The sequence below is a fragment of the Nelusetta ayraudi genome, unplaced genomic scaffold (genome assembly GCF_046127955.1).
Source record: "Nelusetta ayraudi isolate G7.1 ecotype Tasmania unplaced genomic scaffold, CSIRO-AGI_Nayr_v1 ptg000062l, whole genome shotgun sequence".
NCBI classification, from domain to species: Eukaryota; Metazoa; Chordata; class Actinopteri; order Tetraodontiformes; family Monacanthidae; genus Nelusetta; species Nelusetta ayraudi.
Window position 1 is genome coordinate 204,191 of NW_027466112.1, and position 21,246 is coordinate 225,436.

Below are 21,246 nucleotides of genomic sequence, written 5' to 3' on the forward strand. Positions count from 1 at the left end.
TTATTAGAAGACATGGAGGAAGGCAAAGGAACAACGTCAGCCTTGAATGGCCTGACTCTGACCTTGTTGACATAATCTTTTGTATTATAAGCTTTAGAGTAAGGAATATGTGTGTACTGAGCAGTATTTGAGAGCAAAGCCATTACCATTAAGATTGTGGGTTCATTTCTCAGTGTGGTCAAGACAAACTTTATACTACTTCCAATACATTCCCTTATATATTTCTTATTTGATGTTATTCATAAGGTTTTTGTTGTACACTATTTTATTCTTTGTTGCTCTGCGGGGACTCAACCTAAAAACCTGATTCGACTTCAACGAGTTAAACCCTTCTGCTATTGTTCATTGATGACACTTTACATTATTATCATTCCGCTGGCATTTGGACAGAAACGTCACACACCACGCAGATCTGCTATTTGCATAAAGCAATATGCATTGTGACGAGACGTTGCGCCGACAATCTGTGGCCCAATTTCAGGACGTGGCATTTCGGTCGAAATTCTACATCTGCCAAGTGATTCACGGAACGATTGCGCGCCGTCAACACAGCCTCGAGTCGTGTTTATAAAGTCTCAGCTGTTGCGACACTGACATGTGGGGCTGGGAAAAAAAAAAACAGGTGGATGGCAGAGACGCAAAGACTGCACGCTCGTAAACGGGAAAGCAGGGATGGCGTGAAAGACAGCAGCAGGACGTTGTCTTCACAAAATAACCAGCAGCAGCAGCAGCAGCAGCGTCTGGTCTCTAATCCGTGGCGTGCACCTTGAATGGGGGCACCTGGGAGACCATTGAGTCGGACCATAAACGGCTGTTGTGGAAATTTTAATGGAACAGCGTGATGCGTCTTCACAGCGGTGACGCTGAGTCACGCAGTTCAAAGACGTGGCGGCTGTTGTGGAAATTGGTATTAAGTGTCAGGGGATCAGGGCACGGCCGAGCGGGGGAACAAGGAATGACTCTGATTAAAAGGATCAGGCAGGGGGACGATGATGCAGGCAGGAAAGGACCACTGCGTTGATAGGAAGCTGTCGTTATGTTGCCGTATATTCGCACCTGTGCAATAAAAGAGCACTTCTGATCGCGTCATGTCGCAATGTTCTGGAAAACCAGAAAAACACACTCAAAAAGCAGAGCGGAGAACGGCGACGGGAGTCACGGTTACCGCTCCCTGAACACCACAGCAATTTTTGTGAAAAACGCAATGATAGTTTTCAAACTGCTGAGAGTAGACTGGGCTCATCGACTCCAAGCAACACTTTATTAAGTGTCAAGGATCAAATAAACAGAAAACAAACCAAGTGTGAAATAAACCAAACAGACTGCAATAAAACCTCCAGTTTTATCCTTGCTTCTTTTCACTTTTCATTGAAACGCTTTCACTGCTGTTGGATGTGATGAGTTCTATCATTATTTGCGGGCCAATCGACGTCTTCCCCAAACCACACATGCAAACAAATCTACTTCAGGGATGGATGGTGGAACAGAACGCAACTTGCAAGAAGGCTTTCACAATCAAATGTCACAATCCGCTTTTCAGCCGCAGCAGCCCGTGTTGACACGTTACTTCTAGGTGTCGAGCGGGTTGTTTGAATGTCAGGGGGCCACCGCTGGCCTCCCCCGTCTAGGCAGCGACCAGCGTCTGCATGAGCGACTTTGATCGGCAGAAGTAGGTCAACGTTTGGCTCGTTGCAAGCAGACAGGAGGACGGGGAGAGGGCTCGTTGCAGCAACGACAACGAGAGTAATCCATTATCATGCGCTCAGGGTGAAGCGAGACCTCTCTCACCTGCAGCACAACCTCAATCATACATCGGAACAGCTGAGCGGATCACGAGTTTACGTTTAAAAAGCCTGTGAAGATTCTCAGTGGTCCGGGTCATTTTAGTACTGAAGCTTTAGGATGAGGGGACTGGAACTTAAAAGTCGTATGAGATTCATCTTGTGAGGATGAGAATCTAAATAGCAAATGGTCGTAAAAATAAATAAATAAATAAATAAAAATGCAGAGACAAGAGGTTTGAAGTTTTTACATGGGGGCGGGGGGACCACTATATATGATCTAAAACAAGACATTACAGATATGATTAGACACTGGTTTGGAAGCACCCTAAGCCCGAACACACATCCCTGTGAATTCACATGCAGTATGTGTGAAAACAAACCATGCAGCATTTATAAAGCAGCATCTTTTCACAGCCGCTCACAAGGTGCAATCAATCCCAACTGGCACAAACTCACAGCTTCGTCTTGTTACTTTATCAAACAATGACCGTTGGATATTGGCCCGGCTTGCCCCGTGCTCGCGGTGAGCTTGTCTTTCCATTTCAATGTGCTCTCAGATCCCCTGACGAGTAATACCGTGGACGATTCCGTCCACATCTGATACGGTCATGATGACACATGAGAAAGTTGCCTGGCATTGTAACAGTAGTCAAGCTAAAAGAAAAAAAGGGCTCCAGCTATCTTCAGTCCCATTAGACGCTCTCGATGCAGTGTGAAAGTGGCACAGACAATCTGAGACACACTCAGCCTTTCACAGGCCCTTATTTTATTTTATTTTTTTTTTTTACATGAGCAGCGTCCAGAATTCACATTTTGTTGTTATGTAACCTGACACTAATTACAGGACGAACATAGAGGCGGTGCGTATAGGTTGGCACTCTCCACTGGTCACAGCATGGTGTCTACAGCCTCCGGTCAGCGAGCAGCCGCTCAGGTAGGATATGAAGTTAAGCAAGAAAACATATGCAAAGATGAGAGGGTTTTGCCTAGTTTCAATCACACTGTAGTTTATCTGTCAATAGCTGTGTTTTTATTACCCCTAGAGTTGCGCAAAACCTAAATATCGCAATAAAAACTGGTAATGGTGATGCCTAAACTTCGAAAAACCTCTCAAATATCGCTAAAAGGTTTTGAAGCACTCATGAGGTGGTTTTCCCAGACGTATCGATCAAGAGGTACGTCGCAAAAGTGTCGTGGAAACACTTTTTTCGCATTTACACGTCAGTGGACATGACGTGCAGGGTCACATGACCAGTTCACTTCAAGTGAAAATGGCGCGTTGTGTTTAGATGGAGGAGGAGACGGAATATGTTTTTTTTACAGGTAATCAAAGAGAAATTTTTAACCATTCTTGACAGCAAACAAATGTAAACGAACAAATCAAACGTAATTCTCGTAAAAGATTTTGCAAAAAATTGTAATGGAAATGCCACTCATAACAACAACGTACAATATTTACTTTTTCGATTCCACTTTATTATGATTCAGGGCATGTAGGAAAACAGTGGTAGGTGACAGACCAATAAATAAAAGGCAAACGTAGCGATGAAAATGTAACACAATCAGGTAATGACTATATTTTAAAACTAATACTGCTCAACTTTCATTTTTACCCTTTATTGCCAATAACCTAACATAATACATATAGTTGAACTGCGGAAAATGCTACTTTATGAACCATCACAGGTTTAGCCCTTTGAACCAAACTGCAAAAATACAACAACAAAAAAACAAACAAACAAGCCTTGTTTTGTTGGCGTCGTGGTTAGGTTGTTCCTGACCACAGACAAAAGACTCATTACCAACGGTCCCTTTCAGTATCTTTGGTTGTCATTTAGCTAAATATCTGGACACACTTCAGTTCATATTAGTTTTTTACAGTGCATTGAAATAATTGAAAAAAAAAAAATCACAAGATGAATCAAACCACATGTGAAAAAACAGTAAAAAGGAATGAAGGTACAAATCTCTACCAAAAAATCCAGGGGAAAAAATCCAGAAAATCCTTCCCAACACAACATCCCTTTGCACTTCCCAGTGACACTGTACACCCTTTAACCTGTTCCCATTTTTGCACTACAAATATTCAAGTCCATATTATATTATGCTTATTTACTTTTTTTCAACTGGGCTTTTAATAAGATATTGAGTTCTCGTTAAGAATAGGTTGCTCTTCTTATATGCTGTTTCAATAGATTTGTTACTGTTTGCCCCAGCCGAGCATCAATAAAGTATACCTATCTATCCATCCATCTAAATGGGAATATTTCGGAACGCAAGACCAATAATTTTAAATCAGTAACGATAACAGTATCACCAGCCATGATAGCGAAATCCAACAAAAACAGCCGTGTCAGAAAAAACATTTGCTTTTAAGGCATGTAAATTGGCATGACACAATCAACTGTGTATTAACTGCTGCATTCAAATATGTCTTGATGGCAAAGGGCCAATATGTGATAACTAAACACTTGACTGGTCTGAATGCAGCCAAAAATATTATTATATTTTGTGCAAAAAAAAAAAAAATCACTTCACAATTTTCCTAAAAACAATCATTTGCCTGCACACAGTCTGGGAACTCCCAAGAAATGAGTCCAAAAGGTGGCTTTTCAGAAGATGTGTAGAAACACACAGTCATGGAGATCGACCTCTTGGGTCCCTTTGCAGAAAAGGGTCCGGAACAAAAGATCATCTGAACAGTGCTACCACTTTTGCGACTGTTCAGCTTCACCTGCCAATCAAGGCTCTTGCTGGCCCACAGACAGTTGTCAGAGACATTTGTCTCCACTTAATTTCCATCCGCTCCAGATGGGCAGACGTATTGAGACGCATTACGCGGTTGTCTCCGTGAGACGGAAAGAGTTTTAGGGCGCTGGTGTAACCCAACGGTGAGTAATGCGGTCAGAAGGAGGGGCGTAGAGGTGATCAGTCTGAAGCAGTCCATTCAAAACTGTCTTCTGGACGACTGTGTTTGATTAAAACCTCCGCACACATGTTGATACCAAAAGATATCCACTGCAAGTTACTGCACTTTGAACACTGATCATATTTTTTCTTGAACTTCAATCGATCAAGCAGAAGAGCATTGACTCAAGAGATAAAAGTGTCATGTTGTAAGATTCATTTTGAAAGAATTTCAGGTAAATGTGGTTTAATGGTCAGCGTTCTGGAAAATGAATTAAGAGGGAAAAAAAACCCTCAATGGCTTCCAAATATCAGTTTGTTTAGTTATTTCCCTATGGCTTTTGAACAAGACTAATTTTGGTTTAGTTTCGTTTTGTTTGCTCCCACTCCTCTGGTGCAATGCTTGCGTCCGGTCGCCTCACCTGTGGACAGACGTGCGTGAAAAAGAAAAAAGAAAAAATGGAACTCAGGCAGCGGCCTGTGCTCCCGACTGAACCCACGCGGCATTCAATAAAGCCTTCTTTCAAACGAATCACAAGAGGGGGGGGGGGGTAGGATTCACCCTAGCCTGATGAACATGAAGATGACGATGAATGGAAAGCTGAAGCGGCCGGGAATCAGAGTTAGTTCAGGGATCACAGGTTCAAACAGACACTGACTAACACTGTTTCAAGATGCCAATGGACGAGAGATCAGGCCCTTTATTTGGAGCGCAGATAATCCTGATTTTAAGCCCTTATGAATCATTAGTTCAAACGCGCAGTCACAGTGGCAGCCAGCGCTGGGTGGAAGCATTCCTTCCCTCACGTAGGAGCAAACCAAAGGTGTTCTGACCTCGAGATGCTGAGGGGGTTGCCATGCAGACGCGGCGGCGACAGAAAAAAAAGTACCTGTGATTTCGACCCCCATTAGTCTTTATTTGACCCTCAGTAACCCCCGGCAACAGCGTCACAGCTCCTGGTGAAATGCAAGGCTGTATTCATCCTGCATGCAAGTGGGGAAAAAAGAGGAAAGACACAGAGGAGCAGCAAGGTTTTATGGTCCTCCACTGAACCCCTTGACCAGCAGGGGGTAGAGTACCAGCAGGGGGCAGAGTACCAGCGGTGACGTGGAGATGGAGGAAGGAAATCTCCATCAAAGTCAAAATTCTCATCTCCCAAAATGCAATTGAAGTGGGTGGGTGGATGGTTGGGGGAAGCAAACCTCCTCAAAGGCTGAATGATCAATCGTCGGGGATGGGGGAGTTACAGTTGCCGTGGTAGATGAAGACGGGGCCGCCGCACTGGTAGTACATCAGAAAGACGTCGGCGTAGCCGTGGTCCCTCCACCAGGTGCACAGCTGCCGGTTCCAGCCGCACGCCAGCGGGTGGAAGAGCTCGGGGTGCTCCATGCCGATCATGGTGAAGAAGTCCTGGTCGCCGAGGTGCCCCCTGAAGCGGTACTGCTCCGCCAGCTGGGCCACGTTGCCGGGCTCCAGCAGCCGGTTGTACAGGCGCGACGCTCTCATGGCGCCGAGGTCCAGCAGCATCACGCCGCTGTTGAAGCCCGGCAGGCCGTCGGGGGGCGGTTCCCCGACTTTGCTCTGGGGGTTTTCTTTGCGATACTGCCAGAAGGTGTGTCTGCAAGAGGTTCGACAAGGACAATGGCCGCGTCAGTCAGGTCGGGCATTTCATTCAGCGCTCGCCAGTTTGGCAACAATAAGGCGATTGCGCGACGACCGACTCAGGGGGGAAAGAAACGGTTCCCAGACCTGCACTTGTCAATGTAAACCAGCTGCTGGGAGACGGTATCGCTGCAAGCTGCCTTTGGAGAGACTTTGAAGTTCTGCGATGCAGCGCGGTGGTCGTGGTGAGGCTCACCAAAGCATTTATCACCCCTCTGCCTGTCTGGAACTTGAAAACCTGCAGTGAAATGTCTCACTCTTGTGTGTCTGGGTGTGTTTGTGCTACTGGAAACGTAGAAGAGCAACTATCGGTTCTGTTTCCCTCCGCATTTGCTCGACAGACAGCGCTGCGACAGGAAGCGAGGCGGTCCAGGACTGCCGGGCCACACCGGAGTGCCAGCGGTCCGGTGCCAACGCAGCACAATGTTCTGCCAACACGCCGGCTCTGAAGCAGCTACAGGACACACAGGGCATTTACTTAGTGTGAACTGAATGCACACAAGTTAACAGCTTTGCCTTCTGGGGAAATTCATTGTTAGTGTCCAAATTTCCAAAGTTTCCAATTGCGTAGGGGGGGAAAAAAAAGTTTATTTTGAAGGGCACCCTGTATTATGTAATGCATGTCTAATTAAGGGTAACTGACATTGGCACACTTGACTCATGTAGGTGCCAGCGATAGTTTAGCTGTATTTTTAGTTGAGTTGAATAAAAACCTTAAGCCATTCGCATACACACAGCTTGTTCTCCCACACAAAGTCGCAAGTCATCGTTGTGAGAATTTGGCATTAAATTTACCATTTACCTTTTCACCAGCATGTTGGAAATGTTACAGTAAATTAAGAACAGTCTTTAACATGTTTGCCTGGTTCGGTAATTTACCGACTTTATTGCTTTGTTTTATGCATGTCTGGGAGAAACACCCTCAGTTGCCTGTAATGCAGCTGTACTTACAGCTAAATGACATTGAAGCTTTGACTGACTGATTGATTGGTTGATTGATGTAGTCATATAATACAAAACTTTTCAGACACATGTCCTGGTCTGCACATAGCTGAAAGTATCACCACACAAGTTTGACGCTTCATGCCATCAAAACCTGAGCTTCCTTGGGGGTGATTGCAAGAACAGCTCTTGGTGCTGTGGGTGGCGGTGGGGACAGTGCACTCTCTGACTCACGCTTTAATAACATTACTGACCTATATTCGGCAGCTGCGGCGTGTCCGCGGTTTCATACACTTTGATAGTTTGGCAGCCGGGGTTACGCGGCCCCAGTAGATCACTTACCATTTTTAAAGACATACATCGGAGCCTACGTGCCCGGAGACACATGCGGGGTGAGCGGCGCAGCCACCATGAGAACATTTACAAGGGGCCGTTCCATCCCGCTCAGTTTGACAAGCGCGAGTCCAACGCAGTGCTTCGACTCAAGAGTTGTCTCGTTGAAAAGACGAGACTCTGTTTGGTGATGAGCGTAAGCGTCTAACTATGAACTCAGAGGCTTCACATGAGCCACGCTTTGCAGTTAGTGCAGCCACTGTAGTGCAGCCCGGGTTCTAACAACAGGACGCAATGTTCAGAGCTCAAGTGCTGCACTCACACGCGTCACTTTGCAATTTTTCAAGCGGCGGGAGAAGAAATGGAACGGATTGGCTTATTTTTCATAACATAAACTAAAAATGTAGCACTTAAAAAAAGCAACACTGCAGGTTCACTGACACGAGGGTGAGCTGCGGTGACGCCCAATATGCAACTAATGAACAAGCCTCCTTCGGCTCACTGACACCATCATTAAATCAGAGCGTGCTCGTGAATTCACCTTCGACTGCGAACACAACAAATGTTGTGGAACACAAAAGACGGAAGTTCTGGAAATATTCAGCATTCAAAATACTTGTTTAAAAAAAAAAACAACAGGGACTTTCTGTGCTCTGTCTTATTCACGTGGTGTGTGCAGCATTGCCTCACTCAGATGTAATGAAGTCCCAGCGGTATTTCAAAAGTTAAACAACAAAAGCAGATGTTCCCTTCCAGCAATGCTCAAAAATATCCACATACGAACTCTCGAGTTTTGACTCTGCAAGGTTCAAAAGCCTTTTCCTATGATAATGGGAAAAGACAACAGACTTGCGTAAATGACACAGCATGGATTCCCGAGCATGTTGTCCCAAACGTCAAGACTGCAGTGATCACACGTGCATACTAATGCATGTGTTTACAATTACTGTCTCGCACAATCCTCTCAGAAGGGAAGTATTATGTGGCATTTTCAGTATAAAAGTGGCATAATGATTAAAAAAAAATGACTTTGTTAAAATCAGATATTACAGTCATGAACTTCTCTTATGTGACTTCTGTTTTCTCTGTCCTATTGACACTAAGGCAATCGAGATGGACGCTTAGAAATCGGATCAGTTCACGGCTCCATCCTCCTGTGTCCAATTTTCACTGCCAGCATTCCAAGTGAAGTGTCTCTCTGTCAGTTGCGAAAGAATGAGGAGCATCAGTAGGTGACGGGGACGTTCTGTGCTGCTATCCAACCCAAATGGGTCCACCACTCTGTCCAGCATAGAAAAAAAAAAAAAACCCAGTGTGTTCTCTGGCATGGAAAACACTTCAGCAGAGGAAACGCTGCTTGTGGAAGGGACAGCAGACAAAAAGTCCTGTGCTCATCGTCGTGTTTCGTAATATGAGGAGAACGCTTGGAAGAAAATTTTAAAGTTGAAAAACTTCCTCGGCTTCTGAGCTCCATTTGAAAAGCTGCATGTTGGTTTCCCTGCAAAACTTGAGAACGAGTTTAAATGTGCCTTGCAGCATCTTTTGAACAACAACGTTGTGAGGTAAAGTATAGTCACTATTATTTGGCTGCAGGGGAAACTTGGGAGCATCTGAACGGACTCGCACAACAGATTTGACAGAGGAGCTTGTTGCTGGCTGTGTCGGGCTCGGACTGTGACACTGACGTGTGAGTGGGTTTAGTTGAAATGTTACAAAGACATCAGCGGGAAAACACACACACAGCACGGGGCTTTTGTTTTTTTTTGTCCCTGCCAAATAATGCAAGTCTTTAGTGGCAGGATGCGCTGCGAATGTGGCTGGTGGGAGGATGTGTCGGCCTGCATAATGCTCCATCCATTAGCACCCAAACAGAGTGGGAGCCGAGAGCCCTCGTCACTCAATACAGGAACACTCCAGTCTAAAGGATTGACACAAAGCTATGCAAACACAGGTTTCTCGAATTAAGGTCCACTTACTGGTGGCTGAAAAGTGCAACTCGGCCGGCAGCGCGCAGCAGAATACTGAAGCCTTCACACTTGGTTTGTTTGAGATGAAGACATTTAGAATGAGATGCATTTTGCCTGTGATGATTTTAATAAAACATAACGAATGGTCAGAGCGCCTTGCCGACACAGCTTCGTTACTGATAATTGGAGCAAAGGCTGTGCTTTTTAAACCAACAACAGCTGTTGTTGTGCAGTCGCTTGTTTGCAAGACGCATCACTGTTGCACGGAGGAAGAGAAGCGTGCGGAAAACAGATCAGCCGTCAGCATCACCGGGCTCAAACCAAACGCAGAGACTCCTCTGAGACACCGGCGTGACGAAGGAGGCTGTTGACGTTCACGGTGACTTTGTAGCACATGACACATCTGTGTCATTGTGACTGCGCGGAACAACTCTGGCTGACAGCCTGATTGCTCTGTGCTCGGTTTGAAATATTACAGTTTTAGCTGACGTCGGCTTGATGTTTTCCAATGGAGCCGACATGGCATTTTGCAGCAACAATCTTCAGTTGGTTTCTTTTTTTTATTTTATATATATATATATATATATATTTTTTTTTTCTCTCTTTAAACAAAAAAAAAAGAAAGAAAGAAACCGTTCTCAGGGCCTACCTGTAGACTGGCTGCATCTCTCTGGCGATGCCAATAACTGCCCCTGAAGGAAACCGGTGAAATTCTTGAAAGAGGTCCCTGATGTTGGTCCTGTATTTTAGGTCCAGGTCCAGCTGCACAATCCGTGTCAGACCTGAAACAACGTCACAAAACATTGACCAGGCAGCGTTAGGGCTGGGCGATTTTGGACAACAACAAAAAAAAAAAATCACAATTTATTTTCTTTGAAAACTCCATTTTCAATGTCAATTAAAAAAAAAAAAAAGACAATTAAATCAATTATTTCAAATATGTTATCTTTCAAGAAATATAGCAAACGTCCCTATTTGGAATGAAGTGCAACTGAAAGATGGGTTGAGTAAAGTCACATTTACAGTCTTCTTGACCAAACAAAGATGAATCCCTTGAGATTAATGAAGCGAGAACCTCCCTTTCACCAAACTTCACTTGAAAATGAACAGGTTCTTCATAAACAAAGGCGAAGTTCCCTCGTTTGGGAATAAAGTGAAAACTTAAGAATCAAACACAAATGAATCCCCCTGTGGATATCGATTAACCGCACAGCCTCAGCCAGTGTGATAGACAACTTCTAAAATTGCCCTCACATCAACATTGCACCAGTCATCAAAAGGACAGCTGCCATTGGGCAAGGAAGGCGTCTGTTCCGCTAATGAGAGCGGTGTACGGACTGGAGCGTCACAAGGTAACGGACGTCTGAGTCACAGGTGAATGTAGGTCGAGACTTTGACAGCGAGCAGATCCCTCCTGGCCTGTGGCGTCTCCCTGCTGTCTCTCAGCTCCTTTGTTTCGTTTGTTGTTGTTTTTTTCCCAGAAGGCGTAGCAGGGTACTGCCAACTGAGGTGAAACCACATCAGGATGTTGTCCCTGGTCCTGCGCCCCGGGTAAAGCAGCTTTACCTGCCGTCCAGCAGAGGTGGAGCCGTGTGATCATCATTTGGTAGCCTACAGCCAACAAACACCCACACTGTCCCCACACCGGCTCCTTACGCTCCTCAACTACATATTTCTTCTCCTACCAAAACACTCCATTATCATCTGCTCCTGCTCCGGCCCCCTCTGTCAAATTTTAGAACCCATTGTAGCCCACGAGTCAAAAAGTTTGGCCGCCCCTGGTCTAAGAGGGTAGATGGAGGGGGTTGCATTTGTTTAGAATCTTCAAAGACAAAGAAAAAAAATGAAAAAGAAAAAAGATTAAAAAAAATTTGAATCTTCAAAAAAGCCCTTTGAGGCAAATGTCATTGAAAACTAGGGGTATACGCAAAATCTGATTGATCATTCAGTACCCAGTCAGTACAGCAGTACTTTTACCAGCACGGCTGGGATGCAAAGAAATCTGTCCCAATGAAAAGGCAGATTCATATCGATGGTTTTATGATTTTAAGTTTTGCATTTTTGTTTGGAAAAAAACAAAACAGTTATAGTAGGCAAGCAAACCAGCACACACACACACACACACACACACACACACACACACACACACACACACACACACACACACACACACACACACACACACACACACCATTGTGTTTGTGGATGTAGTCGTAGCAGCAGTATCCAGGATATGCAGGTCCTCATCTGTCCATTGTTTCAACTTCCTTTGTTTTGCTTGCTGCTATGCTGATGAAGATAATGAGATGTACTCAAACGGTCAGAGTGCTGAAAAGCACAGTTTTCAGCTTAAATGGGTTGGTGGAAAACAGAAAACAAAAGCGCTGACCCGTAAAAAATTGTTGTGGCTTTGTCGCTTAAATTGAAGCAATTTGCAGTAATTGTCAGTCATAAATAAGAACAGTAAAAACTTTAAAAATGCCTTCAAAAGAGAAAATGTTGACTGTTTTGTCAGCAGCTGCAGGCTGACAAAGATGAGGGGTATTTATTTAGTTGCAATCAACAACCTTACCACCAGGGGCCAAAGCGCGGTCGGGTCGTTCTCCTCATTTTCCATGCAAGTTGACACCTGACAGGTGAATTATAGTTTCAAAAGTTTGTCTCATCCTACACTCGTCACGGTGCCTCAGACACAATGCTTTCAGCTCGCTGACATACAGCCCCGGTCGCCTGCCAGGCAACCTCTCTCGCATCACCACCTCTTGCCCGGCCATTAGCAACCATGACGGGCAATTTTCGACTGAATAATATGGCCCTTGGATAGACTTTGTCAACGGCAATGTGTGGATTGTAAGGCATGGCAAATTGACCTTTGAGCAACAGGTCCACAAAAAGCTCTCCGACGATGGTGTGTTGTTAAGAGTTTGCGCAAAGGTTACAAGGTTGGCCCTCAACTACTTTTCAAACCTGAGCACGGTAAGAAGCTTGGCCAACAAAGTGGTTTTTAGATGCCAAGCACATCTTGTTCAGGGTTTGCGCACTGCTACCTTCTGGCCAAAGATACGCTTTGCCTCGATGCAAAACTAATAGACTAATCAGATTTAAATCATTCATAATTAAAACACACCAAAAAAATAATCTGGATCCGGATCTAAACTGCATGTTAGAACTGAAAACATTGAGGGTCATTTTCTGTCGTCGAGTCAGCAATGCAGAGTCCTGTTTTCTGTGCTCTCCAAACAAGGAAGCCGCTGTCACAATGCCTTCGTGCACTAAGCCAACACAGGGGGGGCTCAGAGGAGAAACCTCAGCGTGGGCAACCCTGCCTGTTGATACTGACGGGGCTTAACTGCTGCTAGCGTAACAGGAAGAGGGTCGCGAATTGCTAAAACAGGCAAACAGACAGATGGAATGAGTCATCACAAAAAGCTGTGAATATAGAATTGGTTTGTATCAAGGTGGCTTGACCATTGACTGAATGACGCTGATGAATTGGCGCAAACAAACTCTGAAGTACATCGACACGGTGGTGCGGCAAAAAAGGTCACAAGTTCGATCTCTGGCCCGGGGCCTTTCTGTGTGGAGTCTGCGTGCCCTCCCCGTTTCTGTGCTGGCTCTCACTCTCTCCACGTGCTCCAGCTTCCTACCGCGGTCCAAAAACAGCACATTGGGCCGCATGGCAACTCTACACTGGCCGTAGGTGTGAGTGTCAGTGCTAATGGGTGTTTGTCTCCACGGCGTGGTGCCATAAACTGACGACCTGGCCCAGGTTGAAACCCCACCTTCACACCGAAACAGCTGGATGGACTCCATTGTTGTGATGGAAAATGAATAGATATTCTTACCGGTATAAAAACAGAATCTACAGTATCACTGCATGGAGTTTGCAGAAATGTTTACTTATGGAATTGCCACAGGGAAGATTAGTAGTAAATGAGACAGTCACACCAGGTGTGTGTGTGTGTGTGTGTGTGTGTGTGTGTGTGTGTATGTGTGTGTGTGTGTGTGTGTGTGGGGGGGGGGGGGGGGGGGAGGTGGTTTGTCCAACAAATGCTACCAATGTCGTCATGTAAAAATGAAAATCTTTATCTTTGCTTTAAAAGAAAAAAAAGAAAAAAAAAGAAAGGAGTTTATTTGTTTGAACTACAGAAGAAATTTGCACTTTATCTCCTCCTTTATCTCCTTAGAGCCCCGGGACATGCCGAACCCTGGGCTGAGAGGACAAAAACAAACATTTTATTCAGATAGACAGCCAACTGAGGAGCGTCAAGTTTAGTGTACTGGATCTTTTCCATCTATCCTTGAAATACTTGTGCAGCTCGGGCCAGAATAAATCCCTGATGAAACATAATTCGCTGCTGAATTAAATGAACGGGTCAAATTAGAGGCAGACAGGTAAAAATGGGTTGTTATTGGCAGCTCTAATGTTGTTGAGCAGCTCAGCTCTGGCCTCAGGCCTCAATTAGATCACACGGTTCTTAATGCATCCACGTCCAGGATGGTGTCCAACGTCGCAGTTCACAGAACCGAAGTGGGTCAATCTCATTTGGCCTTAATGTCGGTCCCGATGTGAGCTCTTTTCAGTCAGTCAGTTTACTCATTTAATAGAGAAAAAAGGATCAATTCTATCAAGTTTTTCTCTGCATTATGGCCACTCTGTGCCAAGAATCATGTAAACCCATTGTAGGTGATTTTCAGTTATTTTCAGTTGTCGATTAGTCAGTGGCTAAGACAATGATTTTTTTAAGACAATGATTTTTTTTTTTTAAATATAGGCAATGGCAATGTTTCACCTTTAGAAACATTCCGGACTTTGTCGACAACTTTGTAGCCGGTTAATCAAACAATCAGCAGCCGACTCAAGGCATCAAGATGAGCAGCCAAGCACAGTGCACCACCGTGTACCCAGAGGGTCCAGAAAAGCTGTGATTTTTAAATACACAGTCAATGCACCTAAATGTAGTATACACCGAATACACAGAATTCATAAGGCTTGCACAGCTGTTAGTTTTAAATTGACAAGAAGACACCCTGTGCCAGCGCGGCTTCTCCCCACAGTTCACAGAGACGCACTGAGCTGATTGAACGCTCAAAACTGAGAGGGGGGGGGGGGAGGGACTAAAACCTAAGGACTGTAAAACAATGGTGGACGTAAAAATAATTCTGTTCGAGAAAACATGACAGAACTACAAACATACAAAAAGCAAGAGGCGCAAACAGTTGCTGCGTCACCTTCAGGCGCCGCTGTTGTCACGCTGGAGATCTGGGTTGCATTAAGTGGAGGCCTCCAGAGGGAATGCCAGATACGGAACACACGCTCATAAACAAAAACTGTCGCACAGGACCCTAATTATTAATTACAGCCAGTTTCCACTGTTGCCACTGTCACTTGTCATACTCTCAGGGCTGGTGACGGAAAATTAAAATGCCTTTGTGTCGCCAGGCTGCTCCCCATCAGTGACACGCAGCACGCAGGTAACAACTCACCGCACACTAAGGGGCATAAAGAAGGAGTCGGTTTATTTTTTTTTTATTATGAGTTACACGTGGCTCGCAAAATTCAACGAGGCCGCCCAAACTTTCACCAGAATCAGAAGCAGATGAAGATTATAAGCAAGCAAGATACTGTCACTAATTTCAGTAGCACCAACCTAATATGAAAAAAGGTTTTCATATTTTTTTAGTTTGTAAAATATCCATAGAACACTCTCCCAACCTTTTTAGCCCTCTCCCTTTTATTAAGGCAACCAGTATTTATTTGCTTCAAAGCGGAAAAAGAAAGCCAGGATCACTTGGACACGGCGGCGGCTCACATGATTCATTAGTAGGGGCAACATGAGACGCCGCCAGACAAATGTGCTTTGCACAGTGAACTAGGAAAACATTCAATGTCACACTGTCGCCGTGTTTGAAAACTGAGTCAGCTTTGTCCTCGACAAATCACTTTGCCGACAGCTGAACAGTAATCACACTTTCAACTACTTTCCCAGAGGTAAAATCATCTATTTATCATTCTCTTTTGCCCTTCTAACATGATTTTTTTTTTTTTTTTTTGGTATCCTGTAGGTTCACTGCATAACTTTTACAGCTGAACTCCGCCAGACAACTTCAAAACCACATTTATTTATATTCTGTTGAGAATAAATGGGTGAAATCCATGAGAGATGCAACATCATTTCAAATACTTTTAAAGGTGTCCAGTTATGGAAGACGGATTCTGACTAATCTGACTGAAATATATGGCCATATTTCAAATGGACAAAAAAAAAAAGTTAATTATGCATGTATACCATGCCGCCACTAGATGTCACATTTGTTCTATGTGCGCCAAAACAAATTACATCCTCCAGTGAGCAAACAATGGCCTGACTGATACATGACAGACACTGTCAAAGTTTTTCAAGTGATGAAGGAAGTCGATAATATTGCAAACAAGAGGATGTCCCTCTTGGTATGTCCTTTGCAAAGTTTCAAAGAGAGAACGTGAACACAATCTGATAGAAAGGATTCCTCCCCCACCCCCATACCCACCCCCAGCCCTGCAGAAGAGGGATCCTTAAGGACTCTTAAAGGAAACAAATTCAAAGAGCGACAACATTTTTGATATCCAACTTCAAAAACCAGTCCAAGCCTTCAGATTTTTATCGTCACCTCTTACAACACTAAGCTTAAACTCAGTATGAAGCAACCCTACTCTGTAACCAACTAGCGAATGACCACCGAGTCAGTTGGAAAGTAACAATTTGGATTGTTTTGATTAATCGTCTTCACCACGCACTCACGTTCACACGTGACTGAGCGCCGCGGTTAGCAGGATGGAGTCGTGACGGTCACGTTTGTGGCCCTGGAGACCATTCAATCACCGACGCCCCAGTCGGCGCTTTGGATTTACGGAGCAACGCCACATGCTGCACATCCAAGAGAACCACAACAGAACAGACCAGAGGGGGATCGCCGCAATCGGTCAGAACCGACACGGGGGGGCTACTGTGGGCAGCAGAGATGGAACACAACCTTCCGTCATGGAGCCCCGTGGCCCCTGCAGCAAGCCACGTGTCTGTTAGAAGCCCGTCCACTCTGCCTTTTCCTGCTGTGTCCAGGGAAAGCCAGGACCAAGAAAACAGCGACTTCAAACTGCTTGAAAAGAAGCTTTTGTGGCTCCTTTAGGAACTTTTTCAATTAAGAAAAACAAACAAACAAATAAGAAACAAGACTAACAGAACTTCGATTTTAGGATTTCCACAGCACAACAACATAAACCACACAGCCATGAACACTGAACAATAGTTGCGAGGTCAAACGTGAAGATTTGCTTACCCTCAGGCATGATGCGGTGCATGGCAACTGAGAGGAAGAAGATGGCGTCGCTGTAGTAAGCCCCGGAGCCGGAGCTGAAGTGCTTCTGCATGGCCTCCACAATTGGGAAGAGCTTCTGCGTGAGAGCTGCCACATCATGGAACAACACCTGCGAGTCAAATCAACGCAACGTCAGTGAAACAGAGGAGGACATGTAATGGGGCACTCTTTCCTATGTTGTCTTTTCTTTTCACAAATCTGTCCCAGAGGCTTGGAGGGCCCCAATCAACCTAAAATATCGAGGCATTCTGCGCAAACATTAATATTTAAAGTGAATAAATAAATGCCCTTCTATCGCAAAGGTTTCATCATTCATGCTTTGACACAATACGCAATCCCATTTAGAACAGATGGTTTCTTTCCAATGTCACAATCAGGGGAGCATATTAAACAATATCTTATATAAAGTAGATGTAGCCAACAAACATAACATAGATATAAATTGTAATCAGGTTCCACATTCCAAACCCTAGTGGATATCAAGTATTTTGCACGGGACCCACGCTTGCAAAGAGTGAGAGGTCTTTAGTAAACGTGAAACGTGAGAGAGAGATGATGTTTGTCCCTCTCATTGCTGAGTTGAGTTTTGGGACAGTTTGGGTCCACGTCTCATTTGTAATTTAAAGAGGCGAGAGACTGGCAGGTCTGTGCTGCCATTTCCCACAGCTGGCAGCACTAAATTATTCAGTGAGGTTTTTTAAAAATGTATTTTACTCACTTCTGAAGTGCTCTGCGAGTTACATAACCTTTGTGTGAACGTTCAAGTGCTTACTGGACAACTTTTTTTTTTTAGTGCATCTTTAAATTTCTTATTTTCCCCAGGGGTGGAAAGCGGATTAGAACATTTGGAAACGACTTCAAAACAGCAGCTTTTTAAAGGCATATTTTAAAAAATAATAATAATAATGATAATAATTCCAACAACATTCTGATTTAAGTACGTCGTGTTGTTTTTTTTCCCAGTCAGAAAGGAACATTGAGTACAGTTCAGTTTTATTGCTGTGAAATACTGGCATTAAGCATATTTGGTAAAACACGGGCTCACAGCCATAAATGCCTGTCTCCAGAGAATGAATATGTTTTGGATGGAATGACGGCGACAGAAATTTGCCTCAGCTCTTACTGTATTTACTCTGCCTCTACTACAAAGAGAAGGGTTGGGAGGAAACACAAAATAATGGAACCAATAACCGTTCCATGCAGATGAAATCTAAAAATGCAATTTTTTTTAAAGCTTTTTTTGCAAAACGGTAAAAAAAAAAAAAAAAGTGTGTCTGTGTAAAGTGGCCTACATTGCAGGGATGGATAAGGGCAAAGAGCTTGGAGCATAAACATTACAGAGGAGAAGGGATCACGTTGTGAATAGCACAGTACAACTTCTACGCTCCAACTCATGTGAAAAACATCTCTGCATGTGGAAAAGGTGCGGAAAGACTGTGTGGCTTGTTGCGATATGAGCAGACAGTACTGGCTGACAGTAATGAGTGACTGTGGCGAGTGAAACTATCTTGATGCTGGTGTCACTGACTTCACAGCTAATGGGAGGTGATGGAGGCTAAAACTCTTGCATAACCACAGTGTCACCCCCTGGATCTGCGAAGACACTGTTCCACTTTAGCAGAGAAAGACACATCGTGCTCATGTGAACCGTCTCCGCAAGGCCGTGGGCGGTCGCTCTGGTGTGGCCGCGTCGGGGAAAAGGGACGACTGTCATTATTGTGTCAAGGGTGAGGGAAGATTACTGCTAATTAACTCCATGCCATAGGATTTGCAAGAAATGCTACAGAATAACACCAGAGGCAACTAGAAGGACACCAAAATCCAAAATTAATAGCTGGAGTTGTGAGTTGTCATCTAGTTATATAGATGGCTTGTGTCAGCTGATGTGGAAAACATCTCTCATAGAGTAGCTGGAAAAACCGCAGGTCTTCTCAGTGAGAAGTTGATTTGCTTGGCGATTAATGGTGATGAGCAGCGAGCAGATAAATAATTACAAGTTGTTAAGTTGTTGCCGTGTTAAGTAGTTCAAAAAACAAGAAACTGCAACTCAGAAAGTACTTGACTGGCCCTATGCCATACTGCTAGAATTCTACTTTACAATCAAGCAAATCTAATTGGTTGGTGAATTCTATAACTCAAGGACATGTGTTCTCTCATTAGCAGTAATTTTGATGGTTGCTGTCCTTTGCAAAGTTTTCATCAAAAACAGGCATATTGCTACTGCTTTGTTTCAGAGGTAATGATGGTATTTGTAAACAATCCCACACAATTGTACTCGGAAGAGAATATGAAAAGGGGGGAAAAAGGGGTCCGGGTGTTGCAGGCAGCCAGCAGAGCAACAAAGAGGGGACATAATCCTTTTGGCAGACGAAACACAGGGCGCTGGTGGCTGGACGGGAGGGCATTTCAACCTGGGGATTTACTAGTGCTGACTTCAGAGGGACAACACTGCCCCCATGTGTTTCAAATCATCACCAACAAGTTCATGTTTAAGTTAAATTCCAAAATATAAATTAGTAAATAATAAGTAAATAATTCCAGAATAAATCAAAGTAGTACCAAATCCAGTACAGTTGCCTCAACTTGATCTTCCAAGTACTCTGAAGTAAATATATTGGAAACACAATGCAAACAGATTTTAACTGCCTACCTCATACTTGAATGTTGCGTCAAGGAGAAACTCCTGCAGCATTTTCTCTCCCAGTTCTTTGCTGGCCTGGTCGCTCACGAAATGAAGGACCAGCAGCTCTCCTTCCAGGAAGCGTGCATGTTTAACCATCGACAGCATGGCCACCCGGAATTTGTCCTGCAGGCTCCGGCTCTTGTCTACCTTTGTGAACATCATGAGCGCATGGTAGTGATAATCACCAACGTTGCCGTCTCCTCTCTGGGCCTCAAACTCTGCGTCTGGCCCTTCCCGTTCTTGCTCCTCGGGTTCAGGATAGTCCGAGACTCTGGTGTCAACAGTCAGGTCTGCAGCGTTTCTGCTGACGTGGTGGCTGGCTTGGCTTTCCTTCATCCTCTTTGTGGTGCTGGAGAAGTTCTGCCTCTCAGAGGCAAAGTAGTAAAATGCTACAACTGCGAGCGCAGCAGCAAGAAGAAGCACGAACTGGTAGGATCGGAAGGTGCTGACCCTACCCATGGTTCTAGCAACCAGTCTTAAGAAGCCCATATCTCCGTGTTGGTGTCATGAGAAGGTGTGATTGCAAGTGCAGGCTGTCAAGGAGTCTCTACTTGCGGCCTTTTTTTTTTTTTTTTTTAATTCATAGGCACTTTTACGGTGCCAACTTCTTCCTATAACAGACAGACAGATACCCATGTAAAGGAAACCGCTTCAGACAAATTCAGGCATCTTCAGCACAAGTTACACAACAAACGGTGCAAATTAAAATTTTAAAAATTTAAAAAAAAATTTTTTAAAGTAAATAAATATATATATATATATATATATATATATATATATATATATATATATATATATATATATATATATATATAGTTAATGCGTTTGAGCAAAGCCTTCTTGTCTATTACGTTGGGTGGTATACAAAATAAGGTCATAAATATGAAGGCATACATCGACGACACTTTGCCCTCCTAACGTTCCTGTCACAGCAGTTGTAAACAAACATGTTTAGCCTGGTTTTAAAGCACTCTTGTGTGTGAGGCACTACGTCAAACCGTGCACATCTCATGTGATTACAATGCAGTGGATCAGTTTGGAGAAGGGAAATTCAAATGGCATCCCATTTACTTTGGCCACTAAAAAAAAATAATCCTGGCAGGCTCTCAGTGAATACAGCTTTTACATTTCTTACGGTTTGCATGCAGCTCTTTAATGCTAACAAATCTGTGCAGCAATGTGTGCTGCATTACGTTGTTTATATGAGGCTGCATGATCCCCAGAACTCTTCTCGCCGTCCGCAAGCAGGGAATTCAAATCAGGTGATATAAAATAAAATCACGTCATGCACGTAACATATCTTTTACCAGTATTAAAAAAAACTGACAATGTTTCATCTACTTACATGAGTAGTACGTTGAATTTCGATTATTACCATCTTGACAGCCTGCGAAGGGATTTCTTCCTCTTCTTCACTTTTGGTTTTGTGGCGGGTTGAAGAAATCACGCTCGTTGGCATACCGCCCCCAACTGTACGAGGGTAGTCAATACACTACCTAGCAAAATGCCAAAATATGTGGAGTGTGGAGTTTAAATATTAATAAAACTACATGTACCACCTATTATTATTATTATTATTGCACAGCTCATTCAGACGACACGACCGCAAGA

At 44.1% G+C, this 21,246-nt stretch overlaps 1 protein-coding gene across 2 annotated transcripts; it reads right to left on the bottom strand.

Moving 5' to 3' along the window:
• Positions 1–3,238: 3,238 nt before the first annotated feature.
• xxylt1 (xyloside xylosyltransferase 1) lies at positions 3,239–21,211 on the bottom strand. 2 transcript variants are annotated; one of them, XM_076040637.1, is made up of 5 exons: positions 20,981–21,211; positions 19,603–20,246; positions 16,914–17,061; positions 10,246–10,378; positions 3,239–6,310 (listed from the first exon to the last, which is right to left on the bottom strand). In XM_076040637.1, exons 2-5 carry the CDS (start codon positions 20,122–20,124, stop codon positions 5,914–5,916), a joined length of 1,200 nt encoding a protein of 399 aa, XP_075896752.1. In that variant the 5' UTR covers positions 20,125–20,246; positions 20,981–21,211; the 3' UTR covers positions 3,239–5,913. The 2 variants fall into 2 exon arrangements, with proteins under 2 accessions (XP_075896752.1, XP_075896753.1); XM_076040638.1 differs by lacking the exon at positions 3,239–6,310 and adding an exon at positions 6,317–6,808.
• Positions 21,212–21,246: the final 35 nt, after the last annotated feature.